Source organism: Thunnus thynnus, chromosome 18 (assembly GCF_963924715.1).
Source record: "Thunnus thynnus chromosome 18, fThuThy2.1, whole genome shotgun sequence".
Lineage (NCBI taxonomy): Eukaryota > Metazoa > Chordata > Actinopteri > Scombriformes > Scombridae > Thunnus > Thunnus thynnus.
This window is the reverse complement of record NC_089534.1, coordinates 11964706-11985239: the sequence shown is the minus strand read 5'-3', so window position 1 is coordinate 11985239 and position 20534 is coordinate 11964706. Positions and strand designations below refer to the sequence as shown.

Genomic DNA, 20534 nt, shown 5'->3' with positions numbered 1-20534 from the left:
TTTTTATTGATTTAACTATTCATTTTATTATGTTATGTTTTTTTTTTAATTTTATGCAAAGCACTGTGTAACTTGTTTTTTGAAAAGTGCTATATAAAACACAGGTATTATTATTATTATTTCTGTATACCTACAGCACATTTTCTTTCAGTTTTTAAGGTATTTGGAGCAGGATGTTTATTTATGTATTGTGACTAAAGGGCAATAACGCCCCATTTTATCCAACATTGAAATGCAGTGTCCGGTCTTTAACCACTGGATGTCAGTGATGATGCAGAAAGAAAAAAAAACGCGCATGTGCTTTAATTGTTCCTGCAGAGACTCCGTAGAGCAAACCTGCTGCTGTTCTGTTTTGAGACAATTATCCAGCTGCTCTCACGCTGTAGCGCAATTACACAACGAGTTGCGAGGTAAACCATTTAATTTCACGTCGCTGAGCATTTAAATATGATTAAATACATCCACCGTGTGTCGTCAGCGGCCAGGCTTTGACACCGGGCTGCTAACTTACGTGTAGCCCCGGTGGCTAGTTTGGTAACTGCTAACCTTGCTAGCTAATAAGTTAACTAGCCAGTCTGTCGAGTACCGACGGTGCTGTCGAGCTTTAGCTACATTTAGCTGTATTGTTTGACCGGCTAGTTTAGGTTTATTGTCAATTAAACTTGTAAGAAGTCGTTGTCGTCTCGCAAAGTCAAGACGTTAGCTTGTAACTTGCCTTTTTGACGTTTTGTCCTGTGACGTTTGACCTCAGAGCCTCGGCGATGGTTTTGACTCAAAGATGACCGGCAACTCAAGCTTATGACCGACTGAGAATCTCACATTTAGCAGGTCACATTTGAGGTAAGTCTCGTTTTTATTAGACTTATAACTCAGATGCAGTAGTAGCAATATGTGATGGTTACAGTTTGTTGTTCCTCTGCAGCTTCCACACAGGGTGACTCATGCTTTCTGATGAGCTTGACTCTAAACCAGAGGTAAGCTTTCCATCATCGTGCATCATCTTTATGACAGATGTGGTGGACTCTGTTGTGACTAGTGCTGTCTCACTGTCCTGTTTTCTGCTCTTAGCTGCTGGTGCAGTTTGTGCAGAACGCATCCATCCCGCTGGTGCAGGGATTGGAGGACTCCGAGTCCAAACACTCCTCCTGCCTGCCTCTGCTGGCTGCAGCTGACAGCTCCCTGTGCAGCCAGCTGGAGCTCACAGGTCAGCAGCCACTCACTGCTCCAGGCTCTTGTCATGTCCATCACAGGTCAAACAACTAGCTGTGGTATCCGGAGCTCACTCATTTTTTATAGTCACTACTCTTTTTAGATTCTTCATACTTTGTGGGTGGCTGCATTGTTGACAGATTTCCACTCTGACTAGTATAACAAGTGAGGGTTGGAATTTGCAGAGTAAATGACAATATATTTAAATATTTACAGATGATTCTGCAATATGCAGTGAATGCCATGACAGTCATCTCTGCTACATAACACTATCTGTGTCACTGAAGACAAAAATATAACAGTTGTCTTTGATTTATCTACTGCATCTTGATGGGCAATATTTGTAGCGAGGGAAGGCTACTTCTCTGTCATGCAGTTAGACAATTTTTAAATTTTTCTAAATAATGAAGTTGAACAGAGAGGTAAGAAATGTGGATCTGCTTCAAAATGCAGAAAGTGACAGACAATTATGGACTAAAAATGTTTTTTTCAAGTGTAATAATTTCTGAGAAGATAATGAAAATGTTCAATTTTGTAATGTTAAGAGTTTAAAAACAAAATCCCAATTGAGAAACCTGCATTTGTTCATTTATATAGAGAGTTCCTCACAGTATTCCAGCTTTGTGAATATTCTTTTTGTTTCAGGAGATGTGAAGAGATTCTGCTGAGATTTGAATCAGTGTTTCATTGCTTTCAATCCTCCTTTGTTAAATATGTTCTGACAAGCTTCACATGACTCTGCTGTGGAAAAGAGGGGTATTAAAGTAGATTTCTTGCTTGTGTGTGTGATTCCCTGGAAATGCTCTTTGAAAAAACAGTGCATATTTGACAGTGTAGATAAAGCAAGTCATAAATACTTGATGTGTTTATATATTTTGAAGTCACTCTGTGTGGTTTTCTTTAAGCAAGCACAGCAATGTTTATTCAGTGTTTCTCATCAAAATGCATCCTTAAGACCTAACAAATGCATCGTATAACATTTGCAAAGTTATGTTATCATACTCTTTGGTACAGTTTACACTCCTGTCCTTAAACACTGTGACCTTATTATACCTACCAAACAGTCTAAATCATATTCTTTTTGCAGATAAGGTGCATAATGTTATTCAAGACAAAAACTAACAAGCACTGACTTGCTCCTCAGATGGAGGCCTGAGCCATGAGCCTGAGAGTTCTCCCTCCCTGTCGGAGTTTGGGGGGGTGTCACAGCGAAGCCCTTTAGTGGTGCAGACACACAATCACCCTCAGGCCTCACCCAGCCCCCCACCCATCCTCCATGACCTGCAACAGTCAGACAGCACTTCCTACGTCCTGCTGAACCTCGCAAAGGGTAAGGGACACTAAAACAATAACCGATCAACCATTCAGACGTGCCAGAGTCTGAAACTTACCAAGCAGAAATCACTTTCCATGTGAAACTGTTGAATTGTTAGAGGAAAGTAGTCATTGGTATTTTATTTTTTACAAATGATAAATCCAAAAAAGTGTTGTCTGTCTCTGATGAATTGCGAACATCATTTTAAAAAAGATAAGAAAGTTTTACATTAAAACTATCAATCTGCTCTTGTTTCTGTACTTTTTGCTTCACATGACACTTGATTTTACACACAAGATGACACTGAAAAGAAATTGGGTGACACATTTTCTTTCAAAAAAAAAAAAACCTGAATTATTTTGGCTGGATGAAAAGATCCTTGGCAGGCACGTTCTCTTGATTCATCAGGCTTTGGCAGGAGAGCCAAAAAATAAATTTTGGTCTCCTGACATACACCTTTTTGTGAAGTAAGCAGTGCAAAGGTTAGAAAAGACTTCTCAGGAGACAGAAACACTTTCTGTCTATTGTTAGATTGGACTCAAATCTTGGAGAAAGAAAATGTTTTTAGAGCGTGTTTGTGTGTCTTTTGGCCAGCGTCCTCTCATCCCCCCCAAAATAAACCCATAACCTCAAACTCTCAGAGCGTGATGTGAGGACAATAATAAATTCACAATGTGACCTAGAGGAGCTCAGGCCAGTGATGAGCTTGCAGAATATCTCATCGGCCTCGAATTCCTTGTTTCATGATGATTCTCCCCCCGCCTTTTCTTCCCTCTCAGGCATTACAGCCTCCTCAGAGTCCCTGATCTTCGCCGCAGATGGCGCTGGGGAGGATGACGATGAAGGGGTCTCATCGGGGGACTACGGGATAGATGGCAGTGCTCCCTGGTATCTGCGGGTGCAGGAGCTGGCACATGACAGCCTGATTGCTGCCACACGGGCACAGCTTGCTAGAGATGCCAAGGCCAGCCTGGATGCTAGAACTGCAAGTGTCAGTAACGGTAAAGTCACTTTGTTGTATCAACTCCAGCAAAAATGAGAGGTCTTTTGAGCTAGAAAGCCAAAAAATACTATTAGTAATGTATTTTTTTTTATGTTAGAAGATGACCAAAGACTCTCCAGATTTATAGTGTTGTTTTTCACAAACACGATCACCAATGTGTGAATTGCTGGTGGTGTGTGAAATACAGCCAGCTGCAATGTAATGTCAAGTTTGAGACTAAAATGTTAAAAAAAAACAGAGAAAGTGAAATTTAAAAATGCCTGTGTATAGGAGGATGGCATCCGCTGGTCTACTTAATTCAGGCATCAAAGACAAAGAAGAGAAATGAGGTCAGTGACGAGATGAAAATGTAGTGAAATCAGCACCAACTGAAACCCTTCTCATCATACGTCTCTAAATGAAAAATGAATTTATAGCTTTGTCTAGATAGATTTATAAGTCTGACTGCAGATATCCAGCGGAGTGGTAAATGCCGTGTTATCATGAAACATCGATTCACGCACTAATACATATGGCTGTGCTGTGTCCGTGACGATTTAATGCGCATTTAGTCATAAGAATAATGCAGAGCTGAGAGAGGGAGAGAGAGAGAGAGAGACCTCAAGGCTGCAGTGACCAGAAAGACAGACACAGGTTTCACTTGGACAACAGGAAAGACAAGTCACATCATAGAAGTAACCATGAATAACCAAGGAAGAAGAGAAGCAGGTGGATAAAATATATAAAAATAAGAAAGAAGGTTGGTTGGTCTTTATATCAGCTGTTAAAAGTTGATAAACGGGCTTCCCTTGTAGAATTTGTGATTCCCTTAAAACGTTACTAAACTCAAAGTAATGTCTTAATCCGCTGCTTGCTTAGTGAAAGCTATCCTTCGTCTCATCTCACAGTACTGTACAGCTCTCTGCTCTGAGACATTTCTCTCCTGCAGCACAGAGTGTTGCCGTAGAAAGCTGTTGACCCGCAGCAGGAGTCAGGACTACATTACATCCCGGTTTAACTTCTCTCCACAGGCGGCCTGTTAAATAAAGAATTCACCCATGACTTTCAAGGCTCCCTGACTCCTAGCTACATCTCTGATCTCTGAACCCCTGTCTGAGGCAAATTGCAGCTGCAGGTTTTTCTCTCATCTTGCCTGAGTTCAGTTCCTCACATCCCAACCCGGTTCTGTTTTCTGTGGTGTATGAACTTGTACTTTATATGTCGCTTTAATAGCTGTGCTGCAAATTGCTATTTACATCAAGTTAGATAGACTATCGGTGACTTTAATGTCGCATGTATTTTCTATTTTTACATATGGAGAAAATCTACTTCAGTGCCTCCTTTTATTTTCTCAATCCATTCGTTTAGTCTATAAAATGGCAGAAAATAGTGAAAAATGCCCGTTATAATGTCTAACATCCCATGGAGTTGCTTTCACATGTCTTGTTTTATCTGATCAACAGTCTTAAATCCATAGAAATTAAGTTTACTGTCATGTGTGACACAGAAATGCTTAAAATTCTCAAATTTGCGAAGCAGCAACCGGCGAAACTGTGACAAGTTTGATTAACAAAATGACTAAAATGATTATTTGAATATCAAGATAGTTGCTGATTAATTTTCTGTCAATCTACTAGTTGTTGCAGCTCTACTTTCGTTATTTTATAACCTAATTTAAGTTCAGCTGGACTATTTTAGCACAGGTTCTTTTCCTTCCTCCTTCTGATTTCTCCACTTTTGTCCTTGACCTCATATTTCCATTAATGTCAAGTAAGAGTTTAATATTAAAAAAAAAAAAAAAAAGGATCCAGCCCTGAATGTCTTTGACATGATCTCTTAAAACCAAAATGAAGCATTTTACACATAGTAGCACTTTGAGGAATATTACTCTGTGCAAGTGTAAAGATCTTAAATGTCTACAGCAGGCGGATTGTAAGTGAAACTCCTCCATCTGTGCCAGTGTAAAGGCTGCCCTCCCACTGACCTGCATTAGATTAGACCAGTTTCCTTCAGCAGTGCAGTTTCAGTTATAGGTGCATTACTGCTGGAAAGCTGTAAGCAAAATTGAGCCTGTTAAAGGCACTGAAAGCAGGAAGTGATGCGGGTTAAAAGGGAGTGATTGCATTCAGCTTCGGGTCGTTTTCTTCTGGCTGCAGTTGTTCACCAGGTCTCGGTCAGCGCCCGTTGACTTGCTTTTCTACAGCCGGGCTCCAGAGACCGGCCACCTGGCACTCCTGGATTGTTTTTCCCCTCATAGCCCCCCACTCACTTTCCTTTTTCCGGTTGCCTAGGCGACCACACACACAGCTTGCCGTCAGACGGGGAGAAGCGGGAGCTGCCGTCGCGGACCAGCCGCCCCGTCTCTAAGCAGATCCTCCGCTGCTCGTTTGAAGGTTGCTGCAGGACGTTCACCTGGCCAGCTCATCTCAAATACCATCTCAAAACTCACAGGTGAGACGTTCACACACAGCAGTGGAGGAAAATGATTCGGGCAGTCGTCCCAACAAGATACCCATTGCCAAAGCATCGATATTAAACCCTGTCCAAATCCTGGCTAGAAAATTGAAACTGAAAAATACCAGTTTCTGGTCATAATTATTATCATTTTAGCTTTTAACCATCACATGTGCAATCAAATCTTAGCTGCTGACTGAAAATTCAAAGGCATTTTTTCCTTAGAAGCCTAAAAGCAACACAGATATTTGAACTGTGCCCCTGAAGAATCGGATGAGATGCCTCATTTAAACACAAGGCTTCTAATCCATGTGTATGAAAGTGATGCAGGTGTTTTGTCATATACACCAAACTCAAGTGATGCATACAGTGATATTAGTGGCAGAAAACTGTGTAACATTTCACCTGGAAACAGGTTTCCATCCAGCTTAAGTGTCCTTCAGTAAGACACTATCAGTTTCACCTCCAGGGCAACTGTTCTTCTCTATTATGGTGAAAAAAATGTATCTTATTGATATTAGGTGTATTTCTCAGCTCACACAGGTCATTTGTGGTGAAGGCAAACAGCTGAGACTCAGAAAGAAGTGCGTATTTTTACCGCAGAAGCTCTGTTATCATCAGTGTAGGGAATGTCTTTGCGGTCATCCCTGTTTGACCTTGTGGTTCGCTGCTGCAAATGAAACATGCGCACAGGAGACACCAAGTCTTGTTTTTTGTTTTTTTTTTGCTCGTCTTGGCTTCTAGGAACGACCGAATGTTCAGGTGCGGCGCCGAAGGCTGCGGGAAGAGCTTCTACGTGCTGCAGAGGCTGCAGGTTCACATGAGAACTCACAACGGCGAGAAGCCCTTCATCTGCAAGGAGAAGAACTGTGGCAAGAAGTTCACCACCGCCGGAAACTTGAAGAACCACAGACGCATACACACAGGTAGGGAGCAGGAGATACCCGCATATAAAAACGCCAAACGCTGGAAGCAATAACTGACTCAGGCCATCCGGTCATTTAATGCTTCCTTGGTGCAGTCAAGGCTGTAGATTTGAAGAGTCAGCAGCTCTAGCGCCTCCATTTCACTGCTGCAATGACTAACAGGACTCTGTCATATTTTATTTAGGGTGACATTAAGATTTTTGATGGCCTGTTCCACAGTCTGCTCCTTCTATCTGGGGACCGGTTAGCAGACCAGCTCCACTATAAAGTGTTTATATTTTGCTCAAGTCTGGAAGAACAGCTTTCTATGAGCTATAATATCCACTCAGTGTGAGGAAATTGTGTTAAATTTTTTACGTTATTCTTCGTCAGAATAGGTCAGCTTATCACCACAGGTTCAAAAATGAGCTGTGTTGCCAGTTTGATGCAGCTACTAGAGTGTGTTGGGCCATTAAAATGACTTTTAACATATGTACATGTGATGAATTCAGAGTTTACTATGTTAAGTTTTTCTGTTGTGGAGTTAAACAGAATCTGTGTGTGTGTGTGTGTGTGTGTGTGTGTGGTGGGTGGCTGCTTCCAGGAGAGAAGCCTTTCCTATGTGAAGCAGATGGTTGTGGGCGATCCTTCGCAGAGTATTCCAGTCTACGGAAACATATGCTCGTACATTCTGGTGAGTGGGACAGAGTTAACAGCTGCCCAGCTGAGCTCTGTTTGTAATTGGTGTTCTACAGATAGAATATATCAGCATGTAATAAGATGTATACTGTATCAGTTCAGAGGGGAACACAAGGGAAACACGTTTTTATGTTTTCTTCATATGTTTGTGTGTGTGTTTCCCAGGTGAGAAGCCTCATCACTGCGGGATCTGTGGGAAGACTTTCTCTCAGTCCGGCAGCAGGAACGTCCACATGAGGAAGAGACACGGAGAGGAGGGGCTCAGCAATGAAAGCAGAGAAACAGGTCTTTCTCTACACATTATCTTTTTCTCACACACTCCCTGTGTGGTAGGTGGTTATGTTAATCCTTGGATTATGTAGCTGCAAGCTGCCCATACATTTTAAAATGTGCATAGAGATGGTGTTGGTTGAGTTACATTTAGGAACATTTCTTGAATTATTAATAACTCCTAGCGCTTAAAAAAAAAAGTATCATTAAAATTTTTATTCTTCAAGGCCAGCAGCTAAATTGTTTTAGACTTGAACATATCTTTGAAAAAGCAGAGACAGCACAACTCTGCCGCAGAAATAGGCCTGTTAGGCGTCTTGTGATGGGGTCAGATTCTTCAGAGAAGTATGTAATCACTGAGTTAAAATGGCACAGTTACTCAAATTCATGACTTCAAGCTTCCCTCGCCTTATTCAAATATGTGTTTTTCTTCCGTCACCTGACAAATTACTGAGATAAATAAGTGGATACTTGAGTCATTCTCCTGCTGTAGGAGATAATTTCTGTTGTGAGTTCACTCCTACCACTATTCTTAAAATCAGTTTCTTATTGAGCTCCTTTTAATTCCAACATATGGACTAATTGTACAAAATCTGCTTAAATAATTTTTGTGTGTGTGAAACAATGAAAACAGACAGCACATTTGCCTCCTTGTCACATTTCTGTAGCAGCGGGGAAGCACCGCAGCTGAATCACCACAGAGGAAACGCTGCCAAAGCTCTAATTATAAACAGCAGATTTATTCGGGTCAGCCTCCCCAAAGAGGCTGGTCTTTTGTAAAAGCAGAGCAGAGGAAGAAGCGGCTTCGAAGCAGAGGGGGTAGTACTGTGTTATTTATACATAACTGAGTTACTGGATGAATTATTAAAATGACGGTGTAGGAGTAACTACAGTCCTAAAAACAAATTTTCACACAAGGCTCAAAAGGTAATGTAGAAAGTTAGCGATGAAAATTTCAGGTTGGAATTGAGCAATGATCCCTTAGACTCACAGCCAACATCGGACCAACATAAAGGTCACGGATTAAGGTGTTGTACGCCGAGTTGACCCGCTTTTCTCGAGCAAGACTTACTGGCTTGAGAAAAGGCAGTTAGGCCACCGACAGGAGTTCCACAGTGTTCAATGCTGTCAAGCGTGTGTTATGTGTTGACAGGTGAGGCTCTGACACAAAGCAGCCTGCTGGAGGCAGACGGCGAGAACGGAGACAGTATGGTCACCATGACAACAACGGTGGAACCCATGAATCTTCATCATGCTATGCTGAGATCACCAGGTAGGCGTCAGCACATGTACGACAGTGCTAACACAATACACAGGAGGCGGACAAAATAACAAACATCTGTAGCAAACTCTCATTTTATTTAAGCTCATAATTGTTGTGTTAATGTGAAAGGTGCTGATTCAGCGGGGTGACTCCTGAGGGAGGTAGTTTGTGGTGTTGCTAATGTCCCGTTTAGTGTTTTCCAATTGCTATTGATGACGCTCGGCAGCCCAGTTAATCTGTGTTTATCATTAGTTCTCATGACTTTGAGACTTTTTGAATAATGAACGTGCTACTCAGGCAGCAGCTATCTGACGTCTTTCTATTGTCACTGTGTAATTTGCCTTATGTTGACAATTTTTCAAATGATGACCAACTAAAGAAAAACAGACAACTTATTGATATTCAACTTAACTGGTATGTAACTGCCTTTTGTAATTCTGATTTACATCTTGCAAAAAAAAACAGGTTAAGGGCTGAAACTCACTGAACAGGGTATCTATGCAACACAGCAAAAAAAAAAAAAAGTGACCAGATTTCAGTCAACACCTCTGACAGTCTCAATAAATAACAAATGGAAAAAAACTGATGATACTCCGTGTGCAGCAGTGCTTCTCTCCTGGGTGCCAGCTGATGTAGGGCAAATACAGTAAATCAAAAAAAAGTATTCCAGTGCAGACACCAGGATATTAGGATTGACACTATTTTATTAACGGGTTACATTAAAAAACAAAAGGAGTGTACTATGCATTTCGCAAGTTGCTTTATCAGATTTGCTGAGAGTGAAAATAGTGTCAGTCTTAATATCCTGATGTGCACTTTCTTAAAATAACAAATGGACTTTTACTTAATTGGTTTTTTACTCCCGTTGTGTTGTTTTGTCCACCTCTTGTAGTAGCACATGGCTAAGCCCCCTGTGGACTACTACTTTTACTTTGAATACTTTTTATAGGTTCTGTATTTTGAGTGTCTTTGCGTGTCCTCCAGTTTTTCCTAAATCGGCCTGTCAGCATTAAAACCAAAGGGCAATAACCAGAAGAAAGCTTACAGAAACTCAAGGTCAAATATATTAGTAGAGGTTTCTGCCCTGAAAGGATTTTAGAAAGTGTTTCATCTCATGATTATAGCCGACCCTGACTGTAGGTACGTACAGGTTGACAGGTGTCTCCCTTATCAGACAGTATTTTTTGTTACCAGGTAGTTTCTCCTCTTTGAATTCGGTGTTTGCGTTCCCTCCCTTCAGGCTCTGCAGACTCGGTGGTAGTTCTCTCTCAGCCACATGAACTGGTGACCATGACGACCGATGGCCATACATATGGAGAAGATGTGGTGGCGCTGCTCTAGTCTGCCATCATGAAGTCTGTCACACACTGCCAATTTCAGCAGCATCAGACTGACAGTCAGTGGACTAAACCGAGACATCCATCTGTAAATAGATTAATCACCGACTTTGACCCCTGTAGATATTTGTAATTAGCAGCCAACGATGGTTTTATTTTGACAAGTGTGAAATGGCAAAGTTTGTACAAACAACTTTTTTCCTCAAGTTTTTGAAAACAAATACTCCCAAAGAAATAACTGAGACGGGTTTAGAAGTTTATGAAAATAATGTCCATTTATTATGTGCATTATCATTGTAAACAGACGTCTGTGGTTGATATTCAGTGATATTCTCTCTGGAAAATGAATGCCACTTATTTTTATCCAAAACTTCGATGGCTCTTATGATCAACTGTCAAAATGTACCAGACACATGTATACCCCCTTTATAACATTACTAAAAACACAACATGGAGAACTGCTAAAGCACAGTATATCCCATTGCTGCATGTAAACACTGGTCATTCCCAGCTGAGGCCACTTTGTTTATCAGCCTGAGTAAAACACAAAAACATCCATCTCAAATAAATAGTGCATCCAGTAACGCCCAAAACTGCATTAAGGATCAGTGTGTAAGGTTTAGTGGCATCTAGTGGACTGGACTTAACAGAAATTGAATATAATATTCATAAGTATGTTTTAATTAATGTATAATCACCTGAAAATAAGAATCATTGTGTTTCTGTTACCTTAGAATGATATCTACATAGGGAGCGGGTCCCCTTCCACGGGGGCCACCATGTTTCTACAGTAGCCCAGAGCAGACAAACCAAACGCTGGTTCTAGCCCCTGTAGATTCTCCTACACGTTGGGAGGGGAGGGCAGGGGTTGTCCGATGGTTGCAATCTCCAACCTCACTGCTAGATGCCACTAAATCCTACACACTGGTTCTTTTAACTGTGTGTTATTCAAATGTCAAATTCCAGTGCGTCACTTGTTCTCTGAGTAAGGCAACACATTGCTCATTTACAGCTCAATGTATTAACACTTTAGAATAATTGCTTTTTAAAAGAAATAAAGAATTACTCATGAGGTTAGTTCTGTCCTTATGACACAAACAGCAGATGTCTGGGCCTGTTAGATAAGGTAGTGTGGATTTACTCGTGTTTGTTAATGAGCACCACCTCCCTTCTCCTCAGTGGATCTTCAGGTTGTGGAAGTGGTCCAATGTGGCGCCTAAAGCCCAGCTTGCCTCCACGTTGTTCACTTTCTTGGTCAGCTAGGAAGGGAGAAAAAAAAAACCCCCAACACCAAATCACTCAAATGCCTTTTGTATTTATTGAAATAAAAAAGTAACATGACACTTGTGTGATCTTTCTTTTTTTTCATCTATGTTATTACAGAGGGCAGGTATTTTACTCATTATGAATCTTAAAGATCCTGCAAGCAGCTTATTTTTCATATGTGAACTTATTGAAAGTGAGAATTATATTCTTCTGAAGGTCATGGCTGACTTTTTGTCTGGCTCTTGTTTGGTGTTTGATGGCTTTGGCTTAATTAAGCCTGTTTGTGTCTTTGAATGCCAGTTAACAGCTTGTGATTCATACAAAGACTCATCTAGACAACTTCAGGATATGAGTAGTTGATTTCATAATACCCAACAACCTTTTGAAAAATGGTCCTTTCTGTCTTTATCTTTTCTAAGGCTGCAAAGCCTTTTTATTGTGTTGTGTAATGCTGCCTCACCTGCAGCACGGTGCTCTCCTTGAAGCCAAACCCATCCTTGAGTAGACAAGTGATGTAGGTCATGTCCATACACAGGAAAGGACTGATGGAAGGGTTCTTGGTCATCTTATTGCACACTGAGCAGACAAAAGGAAATCATGTTTTTCTTTTTTTTAAGGTTGGATAATCAAGGCATCTGTATTCTACTGTGAGGATGAGGGCAGGATTTCTGAGGTTCAGACAATTGAGATGCACACTGTGTCTAAAGCACAGGAAGCTGCAGATTGGTCATAATAACGACGCATTGCCAAGTGTTTCAGGACTCTTTGCCAATCTCACCCTCTTTAGCTCTCTTCTTGAAGTCTCTGACCTCCAGCATCCCTCCCTGGACCCCATCTGCAACAAGAGGTGATTGGGGTCATCTTCTTCACATTTTAAAATGCTATACCATTCATTACGACAGCAGGTCCACATTTCCATAATACTAATAATAGAGCTTGTGCCCTTTCAGCTTAGACTGGCTGAGGATAGCAATTTCTCTAATAACTACACACCTATAGCTCATCAAATCCACTGAGATGGGTGCAGATGACTCACATTTCCCTGCCTCTGTCTAGTACTGGAATGGGTAATAACATCCTGCTGGGTCTGTATAATTATGTATGGTGTGTACAGAGGTGTGTGTGTGTGTGTGTGCACTAACCGATAAGGCCTGCATCCACAGCTCTGTCAAAGTAATATGAGAATGCATAGAATACGTTGCTGTCTTCGCGCTCATACGGCTGGTGAATAATTCCCTTCACCACCTTAAGTACTTCCTGATAACAGAGCTTGTATCCTGCATAACCTGGAGAAGAAACAGAGACAGCGGTGTAAATTTTGCATCGTACGTTGGAACGTTATGAAATGATGTGTAATCCAAGTAAATCCATTTTAACGGGTTTTGCAAACATTACTGCTAATGTTTGATTGCCGTCACTAAATCTTCTGTCATGTATATTAGTCAAATCTGCCACCTAACCTCATTCGCTCAAGATGTTTGTAGTCTGCTAAATTTCTTGGTTCAATTCATGTGCGAGGAAAAGTCAAAGGGAACATTTGAAGGACAATTCTAAGTATTCTTCTCTGCAAACAGTACATTTGGATTTATTCTGTTCAAGACAATAATACTAAAAGCAAACATTGTACCATCTGGGTCTCCGCTCACTTGATAGGTTAGCCCTCCAAAGCTCCATTCATCCTGAAACTTCTTTGGCAGGCAGGAACTTTTGAAAACTCGCCACTCCAAACCTGTGATACAACAGACACGTTTAATCTGACTGGCTCAACAGCCTCACACATGATCACCATGATCTGAGACTAAACAACTCACGCAGTCACAAACACTATTTACTCAGAAGCCCTTTGGTGATTCATCACAGTGTCTCACTTGTCTCAAATGTTCATTAGAAAGGAAGTAAAAAACATCTATCTTTCATTACCTCCTCCTCAGTATTTGGAGGGAGGGAAAAAAAAACAACATCTGAGAGCACTTGGATAACTGACTCATTGTTGTGTCTCAGTATCCTTCAGAGACACACTCAGGATGAACAAGACTGACCCACAGCTAATGGCAACAGAGAACCTTTTCTTCATGTACAGCACAGTACCTTCTGCACCCAAAGCGCCCAGTGTGGCCAGTCGCGCTGCCATCAGTCCATTTCCCAGGTAACTGGAGGATGTAAAAGGATTGTCACAAAACCAAGCAGGAACAGAGTGTGTATGTAACAAATCAATCATTCAGAAAATAGGCAGGCAGCATTTTGTTGGCCTATTATTCACATCCTACTGACTAAATAGAACAAAATGTCCTAGTCACACACAGTATTATGGAACTTAACTTACATAAAGATTAAATCAGGGATGAATAGGATGTAGTCAAATACAAAATATAAAACTGGTATGTTTTATGACAGTCTATTACAGTAAATCCGCATAAATTATGTTACCTATGAGTGTACAGTTCAAATGATGAGTTCAAGAAGTCAAATCTGGCGACGTAATCAGCAACAGGAACACTTTCAATGGTTTTCTACAGTGGAATATAGAGGACATAATAGATTACACATCATAAAACGGCTCCATTTAAATAGTCTAAACATGCAAACAAACAACTAACCCTCAGCTTCGGCAGGAATGTGATCTGCGTAGATCCTCCTCCCAAATCCAAGATTCCCACTGTCTTTTTGGTTTGTGCGTACAGGTGACCTGAAAACATTTCCTACTTTAATCCGGCAACCGCCACAAACAAGACCTAATCAGTTATACTTTAGATGCTATCTTCAAAAGGTCTGTTTGGCACAGATGTGCAACCCAAAAGTAGAAAATCCCAGCGCTGAGCCTGATAGATCAGAAGATCAGAGCAATCTCCTTTAGGTAACGAAATCGTAGCTGTGTGCGTTCAGCCTCCTATTTGTGAACACGCGTCTATAATTAGACAAATTCAGACACTGAGTAAAACTTAGATATACAGTAGCTGAGCTCAGAAAACACAATATACAGTTACTCACCTGTCAGAAAGTTCACAGATATCCAAGCCAGGATTCCTACCAAGAAACAGAAAACAGTGATTTCAGGCAGAATGTACAAGTTCATTTAAGAAAAGCTGACAACAAATTTTCACTGAAATTACAATGGTTACAGCATACACAAACACAAGTGCAAACACGTGAGTAAGAGCTACAATTCTAAAAACAAGGTAGAAATGCTGACAAATCAATTACACCGTAGCCTAACATGTGGCTTAACATTTTTTTTTTCACCACATAATTACAACCTTTTAGGTCACAACAACTTTGTGGTGAAAAGCTATTTCATTTTCTCAAGTGTCATCATAAAAGATAATCTACTGCAATTTAGGTAAATGTCTTCAGTAAAACAGAAAAACAATAAACACAGAAATTGCACAGCACACTAAAACTAAAGCAGAAGGATGACTGATGCCACCTACGACGCACTTCAGAGAGAGCACGAGTGGCTGTGATAAGTGACGAGCGTGCTGCTTGGCGGGGCGGAGGGTGGGCAGACGTTACCTTCATTTGTGCCGTCCATTATGCTGACGCTGTTGTCTGAGACCAAAAAAGGAGATTCATCAAACACGTGTTGAACCTGAGGAGGAAAAAGGAAGAGAGGGAGGAGGAGGAGGATGAATGAGAGAGAGGGAGAAAGAGAGCATAAGGGAGCCAAGGAAAGCAGTGGAGAAATGGCCTTAATGTTATCTACTGTAATGGTAGCTCATCCAGAGGTGCCCTCCGCTTGAAGGGATTAATTAATTCCCTCAAGGGGATTAATAAAGTGTCATTTATCTTCCAAGGTGCCCCAGGGCCATCCATTACTATCTTATCCCTTCCGCAAGAGCCTTCTGCACTAAGCTCACACCACTCTGATAACAATACTTTTCCTCTTGTTTCTGTATCACCTGCCATATCACTGGAAATGTTCTTTCCTTTTCTGCCTGGATAAGAGGTTGTGCTTTCCCTTGAAAGTGTCAGACGATGTAGCGACTTCTAACACCCCTACGTTGGAAGAAACGCATGCACGCTTTACAGAAATTTAGGATTATATGACAACAACCTGAGAGATCACAGTCGTATCTCATGTTTCAGTATTAGTGGACTCTTTTACCTGGTCCAGAAGACCCTGGGCTTTCTCTGCGGTCAGCAGTCGAAGTCCGGCTGTGGCTCTGAGGACCACTGGAGTCCTCTTCCACTCCAGGCGAGGCACAGTCTTCTTGGCCACCTTCAACAACATCCTCACTGTGTGTCCAGCCTTTAAAAACAGAGACAATGATCAGCACAGCATTGAACTGTCTTTTAACAAAGGGGTGACTTGTTAAAGTTGAGAAAACACTCCAAGTATTATGTGTCATTTGCGGCTGTGCTGCATCTTCACTTGTTTGTCTTCTTGCTTTCATTAGCAATGTGATTCCCCACAGAGGGAGGCTATTGGCAGCGTTTCTGAACACAGTGTAGAGCCAGCGGACATTCTCCTTCGGCTCAATATAATTGATTAGATTTGACAATGAACTCACCATTTCAGGGGAGTCAGCATATGCCGACAAACCAGGCTTTATGGAATGGAACATCTCATTGTCCAAAACAGGCAGCTCCTCTATAAAGATACAAGATCCACCCACATCAAATATGTAGCAGCTATTAAAAGCATTAAGAGGCATAAATCTGCTTAGCATACATACGCAAAATATATCCCCTTATTCAAGATTAGGCATGTTGGCTTGACAAAATAGGATTACTAAAAAGTAAATGGAGTCAAGTATAACCTATGTCCCCTGAAGTAAGAATTTGTAGGTTTTTACAGAACTGAGAGGCTGTGAGAGAAAAGCAGAGGAAAGGCAGAGAGAAAGGGCTGGGTATCGATTTGATTCACAAAGTCCCAATTCGATTCAATTAGGGATATTTCACGTTACAATACCAATTTAGCTCTGATAGGAAAGAGATTCTCAGAGAGCTAATGCTGTGAATTGTACAAGGAAAACTTTATCTGGTGCATTATTAAAAATATTAATGTTTACATTAAGAATTGACCCCAAAGCAGTTACATTAATGTACTTTTTATTTAACATGAACACACTACATCAGTCAACACAATATAGTGCAGCTCTACAGTCAATGAGTATTGAGTGACCAGACAGTGCTTTCTTTAGTACAGAGTGTAAACAACAAATTTAAATTTTAAATTGGATCACCAGGTAATTAGTGTAAATAAGGTGGCTACAAACATACCTACAGTAATGTAAACACCACTAATACCTCAAGAAAACATAGGCTACACTTTACATACACGAGATCTGGCCACAAGATCTCGGGCGACAAAATCTCATGCGAGATCTTGTTCAACATGGTGTGAGCAGCTCTATTGAAGGCAACGCCAAGACTAAAGGCGGATGTCTGGATTGATTTCGGATATAAAATCCACGGGGAAAATGCATATATTAAAAGATCAATCTCAGATTTTATAAATCAGTACCAGTAAAATTTAAATGAAGATCAATATGAATTGGAAAATCGATTTTTTTTACCCCAGCCCGGGCAGAGAGGTTACAAAACAGCTTGTTACTCTGCTGTTTGCATTGTAAATCAATTGGTCTTTCAACTGTTTCACAGCCCATGCCTATAAGGTGCATGTTATTCTTGCTGCAGTAAATACACCTATAATTGAAATTGTTTCTCCCCCTTGAAGCTGATATCCTAAAACCTACATGAGTAAAAGATCAGAGGGAAGCAGGTCAGAGTACTGCCCACCATTACCTGAGTCACTCTGGATGAAGGTGTAGACGTGGATGCGTGTCCCTGTGCTCCCTGCATCAAACATCACCGCGTAGAAGATGCGGCTGTGGTTTGCCGGGCGGCTGAGATTGGGAAGGATGTTCCTGATGCTGCTGGTCAGGTCCAGGAGAGACGTCATCACCTGGGCTCGGCTCGGCCCCGCGACAGAGAGCAGGACCAGGAGCAGCAGTGGCACGGTGGGCTTCATCTTCACTCTGGAGGATCAGCGGAGAACAACAGGTGTTCTTGTTACGGCAGCTGTTCTACAATTAACTTGTTCTGAGCTGCTCAAGAAAGCAGCTCAAACTGTCGCTGACTCGTATTGAGAGATGTTAAAACACAGAATGACTAATGACAGTAGAGAGAGATGCAATCAAGCTATTTACCAGGGTGTCAGACCACACCCCTTCACACTTTTTAACCAACCACAGAGACATAGCTCATGTCTGCTGAGTCAACTCCTGTGGACAATTTAGAAAATATCCGGATTTCATCATGTTGGACTTTAATCCTTTGATCAATACACTGCAACTTACGCATGTCTCCACATCCCTTTAATACACTCGGATATCTTTATATGAGGATTTATGATGTCTCAGTCACGCTCTGTTCTGATCCCGCTGACGTAGAAGATGAACAGACAGAGACGTACTGTCTGTGAATTACAATTTAAGTTTCAGACATTAAACTAAACGCTCTTGGGCAGAGAAAGTTGAATTTAAAAAAAAAATGTAAATACAACAAATGGACACATAACTGTCTACAGCATGTCTTTACATTTACAGGACAGGCCTTTGCCAATTTATTCTTTATCTATCACGGAAATGTTTCGGAGGCTAAGTGGCATCTATAACTATAAATTAATTACTCAGCATTTATTTGGCTATTACGAAAGGGGCATGATCCTCTGCATGACTTTAAAATGAATCATTTCTGTACTGCTGCTGAGATTATTTTCATTTCTGGTCTGGATGTTTGCTCACTGGAAGCTGCTTTCTGTTAGGAAAGATAGAAACACTAAATGTCAAAACACATCAGCGTTCATTGATTCACAGAACCATCAGACATTTCAGTCTGCGTGCATTCCTCTGAGACTGTGTATGTATGACTGGATGATGCCGACACTTGAAACCGTGAAGAAATAAAAGTGTCAAACATGATGCATGCGAGAAGAGCATGCAGATTTCTTGCTTAAAGTCTTGTTTGTCCTTTACTGGTTTTACTAATGTCTCCAGTGACTGTTTCAATGTTAATAAATGGGACTTACAGTGTGGCTAGGGTGCTCTGAGGCAGAAAGGAGGGGTAAAGGGGAGCGTGTCAGCCTTGGAGAACATGAGAAACCTACATGATTTACTAAAATCACCTGTAATCCTATTTATTGTCAGCATTAGTTGCTTGTAGGTTGTTATTTTTTTTAAATTGCCCCATTCCCATTTCTGTTTAAAGGCACTAGATACATGCAGCTGGGACTTTGCATCCTTAAATTCACACTTTAGGGCCTTATTAAATATATGATCACACTGCTGCATAGTTGCAAACAGTACTGTCTGAGTGGTAATTGTCCTGTAAAACAAACACTGTGGATTGCATCTGTTAAAGGGCCACAAGAGTAAGTTCAACAAGGTTTTATAAAGTATTGGCCCCAAAGGTTTGGTAGAAGTTTAATGAGAGTTAAATCATGTAGAGATCATATCAGTGCTTTGGGTGTAATGGTTTAAGATGCTCATATCCTTGATCTTCCAGCAGCTGCCTCAGAGACAATGAATAAAAAAAAAAACGCTTGCTGGCCAATGGAATCTTTTTTAATTAAATGTACTTTTAGTGTCGTGTTAGTAGCAATGAACCAGAAAACATTCTGCATATAAAAACCTAATGACTATAGTGTCCATAAAGTTAATAGTCCACTGGTTAAGGGGAGATTTAAGGGAAACATAGGCGGATTCACTGTTTTGTCACCACTTACAATTATGAAAGAGTGTTAGACATTGTAGCAAAAGCCTTAAAGCTGTTATTTTGCTTATGAAAACAGGAAAAAGGGGCGATTTCACTGCTTTTTCCCCCCATCAAGGCTACATTAGACCAGGTCTAGATCAAAAACCACTATACTTAGACTTGTCAAATCTGGACTAGATTGCCAATTAGATTCCAGAGACTCATTTAAACACAGTTTTAGATTTGTGAAACCTTCAATCTATTTGTGAAAACGGAAAAGGGGCGATTTCACTGGAAGAGAAAACTGTGAAATCGCCCTTTTTTCATAAGCAAATTAAAGGTTTCACATGTCTGAAAGTGGGTTTACATAGCGTTAAGGCTAGTTTTGTCCAACACTCTTTCATAAGTGTAAGTGGTTAAAATAAAAACAAAAAAACGGAGGACACGCTGCTAAAAATCCACATTTACGTTTATCTTTACAAGTCGGAAGCTAACGTAACTTCAGCGTTTATGTTTTAGACAGCCGTTAGTGGCCGTTAATTTTAACGTAAACTCAACAGAGACTCTCTCTGCAGTTGATATTCCCTCACCATTTTTTCCCCAAGACTCTCCCACATTACAGAGACATCTATTTGTTAATTCTACTGTCATGCAACATAATTCACCACAGCTACAGTACGTTTCTTAGCTAACGTGAAGCTAACTGTCAATTAGCTACATTTCGAAGAAAGCTAAACTGTGAAGTCAATCAAGCTAGCGTTAGTTGCTAGCTGGTGCGTGTTACAGCCAGCAAGCTCCTCTAAGAAGCTTTAAAAAAAGTTATAAAACTCCTGAAAGGTTCTCCACCGACAAAAAGCACACATTTGTAGCTGATTTAATGGGTGTTTTCAGGACGCTAAACACAGTGTCAGGCTCACCATGATGTCCGACTAGCAGCACTCTCCTCACGGCTAATTTGCAGTGACGTCATCACTACTGATAAAGTTGTTTTGCAGACAATCACAATGGGAACATTGCAGGTTGTGAATTGCTGAGCCAGAATAACTCAGTTTAAAACCTTACCACCTCATAAATCATCTCTCCAGATCGTTTGGCATCGTTTAGATCCGCACCTTCTTTTGCTCTAATATATCTATGT

The 20534-nt window shown here is 40.9% G+C and overlaps 2 protein-coding genes across 2 annotated transcripts; one reads left to right on the top strand and one right to left on the bottom strand.

Annotated features, from left to right (window-relative positions):
• The first annotated feature begins 263 nt into the window (after positions 1 to 263).
• Positions 264 to 11776, top strand: znf410 (zinc finger protein 410). Its single transcript, XM_067572917.1, has 12 exons — positions 264 to 410; positions 752 to 840; positions 923 to 974; positions 1069 to 1204; positions 2354 to 2539; positions 3304 to 3525; positions 5798 to 5957; positions 6705 to 6886; positions 7470 to 7559; positions 7730 to 7849; positions 8988 to 9107; positions 10339 to 11776. The coding sequence occupies exons 3-12, from the start codon at positions 942 to 944 to the stop codon at positions 10437 to 10439; spliced, it is 1350 nt and encodes a 449-aa protein (XP_067429018.1). The 5' UTR covers positions 264 to 410; positions 752 to 840; positions 923 to 941; the 3' UTR covers positions 10440 to 11776.
• Positions 10684 to 20443, bottom strand: entpd5b (ectonucleoside triphosphate diphosphohydrolase 5b). The gene is made up of 14 exons (XM_067572918.1): positions 20314 to 20443; positions 17447 to 17679; positions 16210 to 16289; positions 15804 to 15947; positions 15212 to 15287; positions 14690 to 14725; positions 14299 to 14387; positions 14129 to 14211; positions 13790 to 13851; positions 13329 to 13430; positions 12844 to 12987; positions 12480 to 12536; positions 12162 to 12277; positions 10684 to 11694 (listed from the first exon to the last, which is right to left on the bottom strand). Exons 2-14 carry the CDS (start codon positions 17670 to 17672, stop codon positions 11611 to 11613), a joined length of 1299 nt encoding a protein of 432 aa, XP_067429019.1. The 5' UTR covers positions 17673 to 17679; positions 20314 to 20443; the 3' UTR covers positions 10684 to 11610.
• Positions 20444 to 20534: the final 91 nt, after the last annotated feature.

What these genes read in the sequence shown, in the direction of transcription:
- znf410 (XM_067572917.1), top strand. Translation starts at nt 942, where the DNA reads ATGCTTTCTGATGAGCTTGACTCTAAACCAGAG. An exon ending in CCTGCTGAACCTCGCAAAGG is followed by an intron (nt 2,540 to 3,303) that starts GTAAGGGACACT and finishes CTTCCCTCTCAG; the next exon opens with GCATTACAGCCTCCTCAGAG. An exon ending in CAATGAAAGCAGAGAAACAG is followed by an intron (nt 7,850 to 8,987) that starts GTCTTTCTCTAC and finishes ATGTGTTGACAG; the next exon opens with GTGAGGCTCTGACACAAAGC.
- entpd5b (XM_067572918.1), bottom strand. Translation starts at nt 17,672, where the DNA reads ATGAAGCCCACCGTGCCACTGCTGCTCCTGGTCCTGCTCTCTGTCGCG. An exon ending in CATTCCTGCCGAAGCTGAGG is followed by an intron (nt 14,212 to 14,298) that starts GTTAGTTGTTTG and finishes ATTCCACTGTAG; the next exon opens with AAAACCATTGAAAGTGTTCC. An exon ending in TTTGAACTGTACACTCATAG is followed by an intron (nt 13,852 to 14,128) that starts GTAACATAATTT and finishes TACATCCTCCAG; the next exon opens with TTACCTGGGAAATGGACTGA.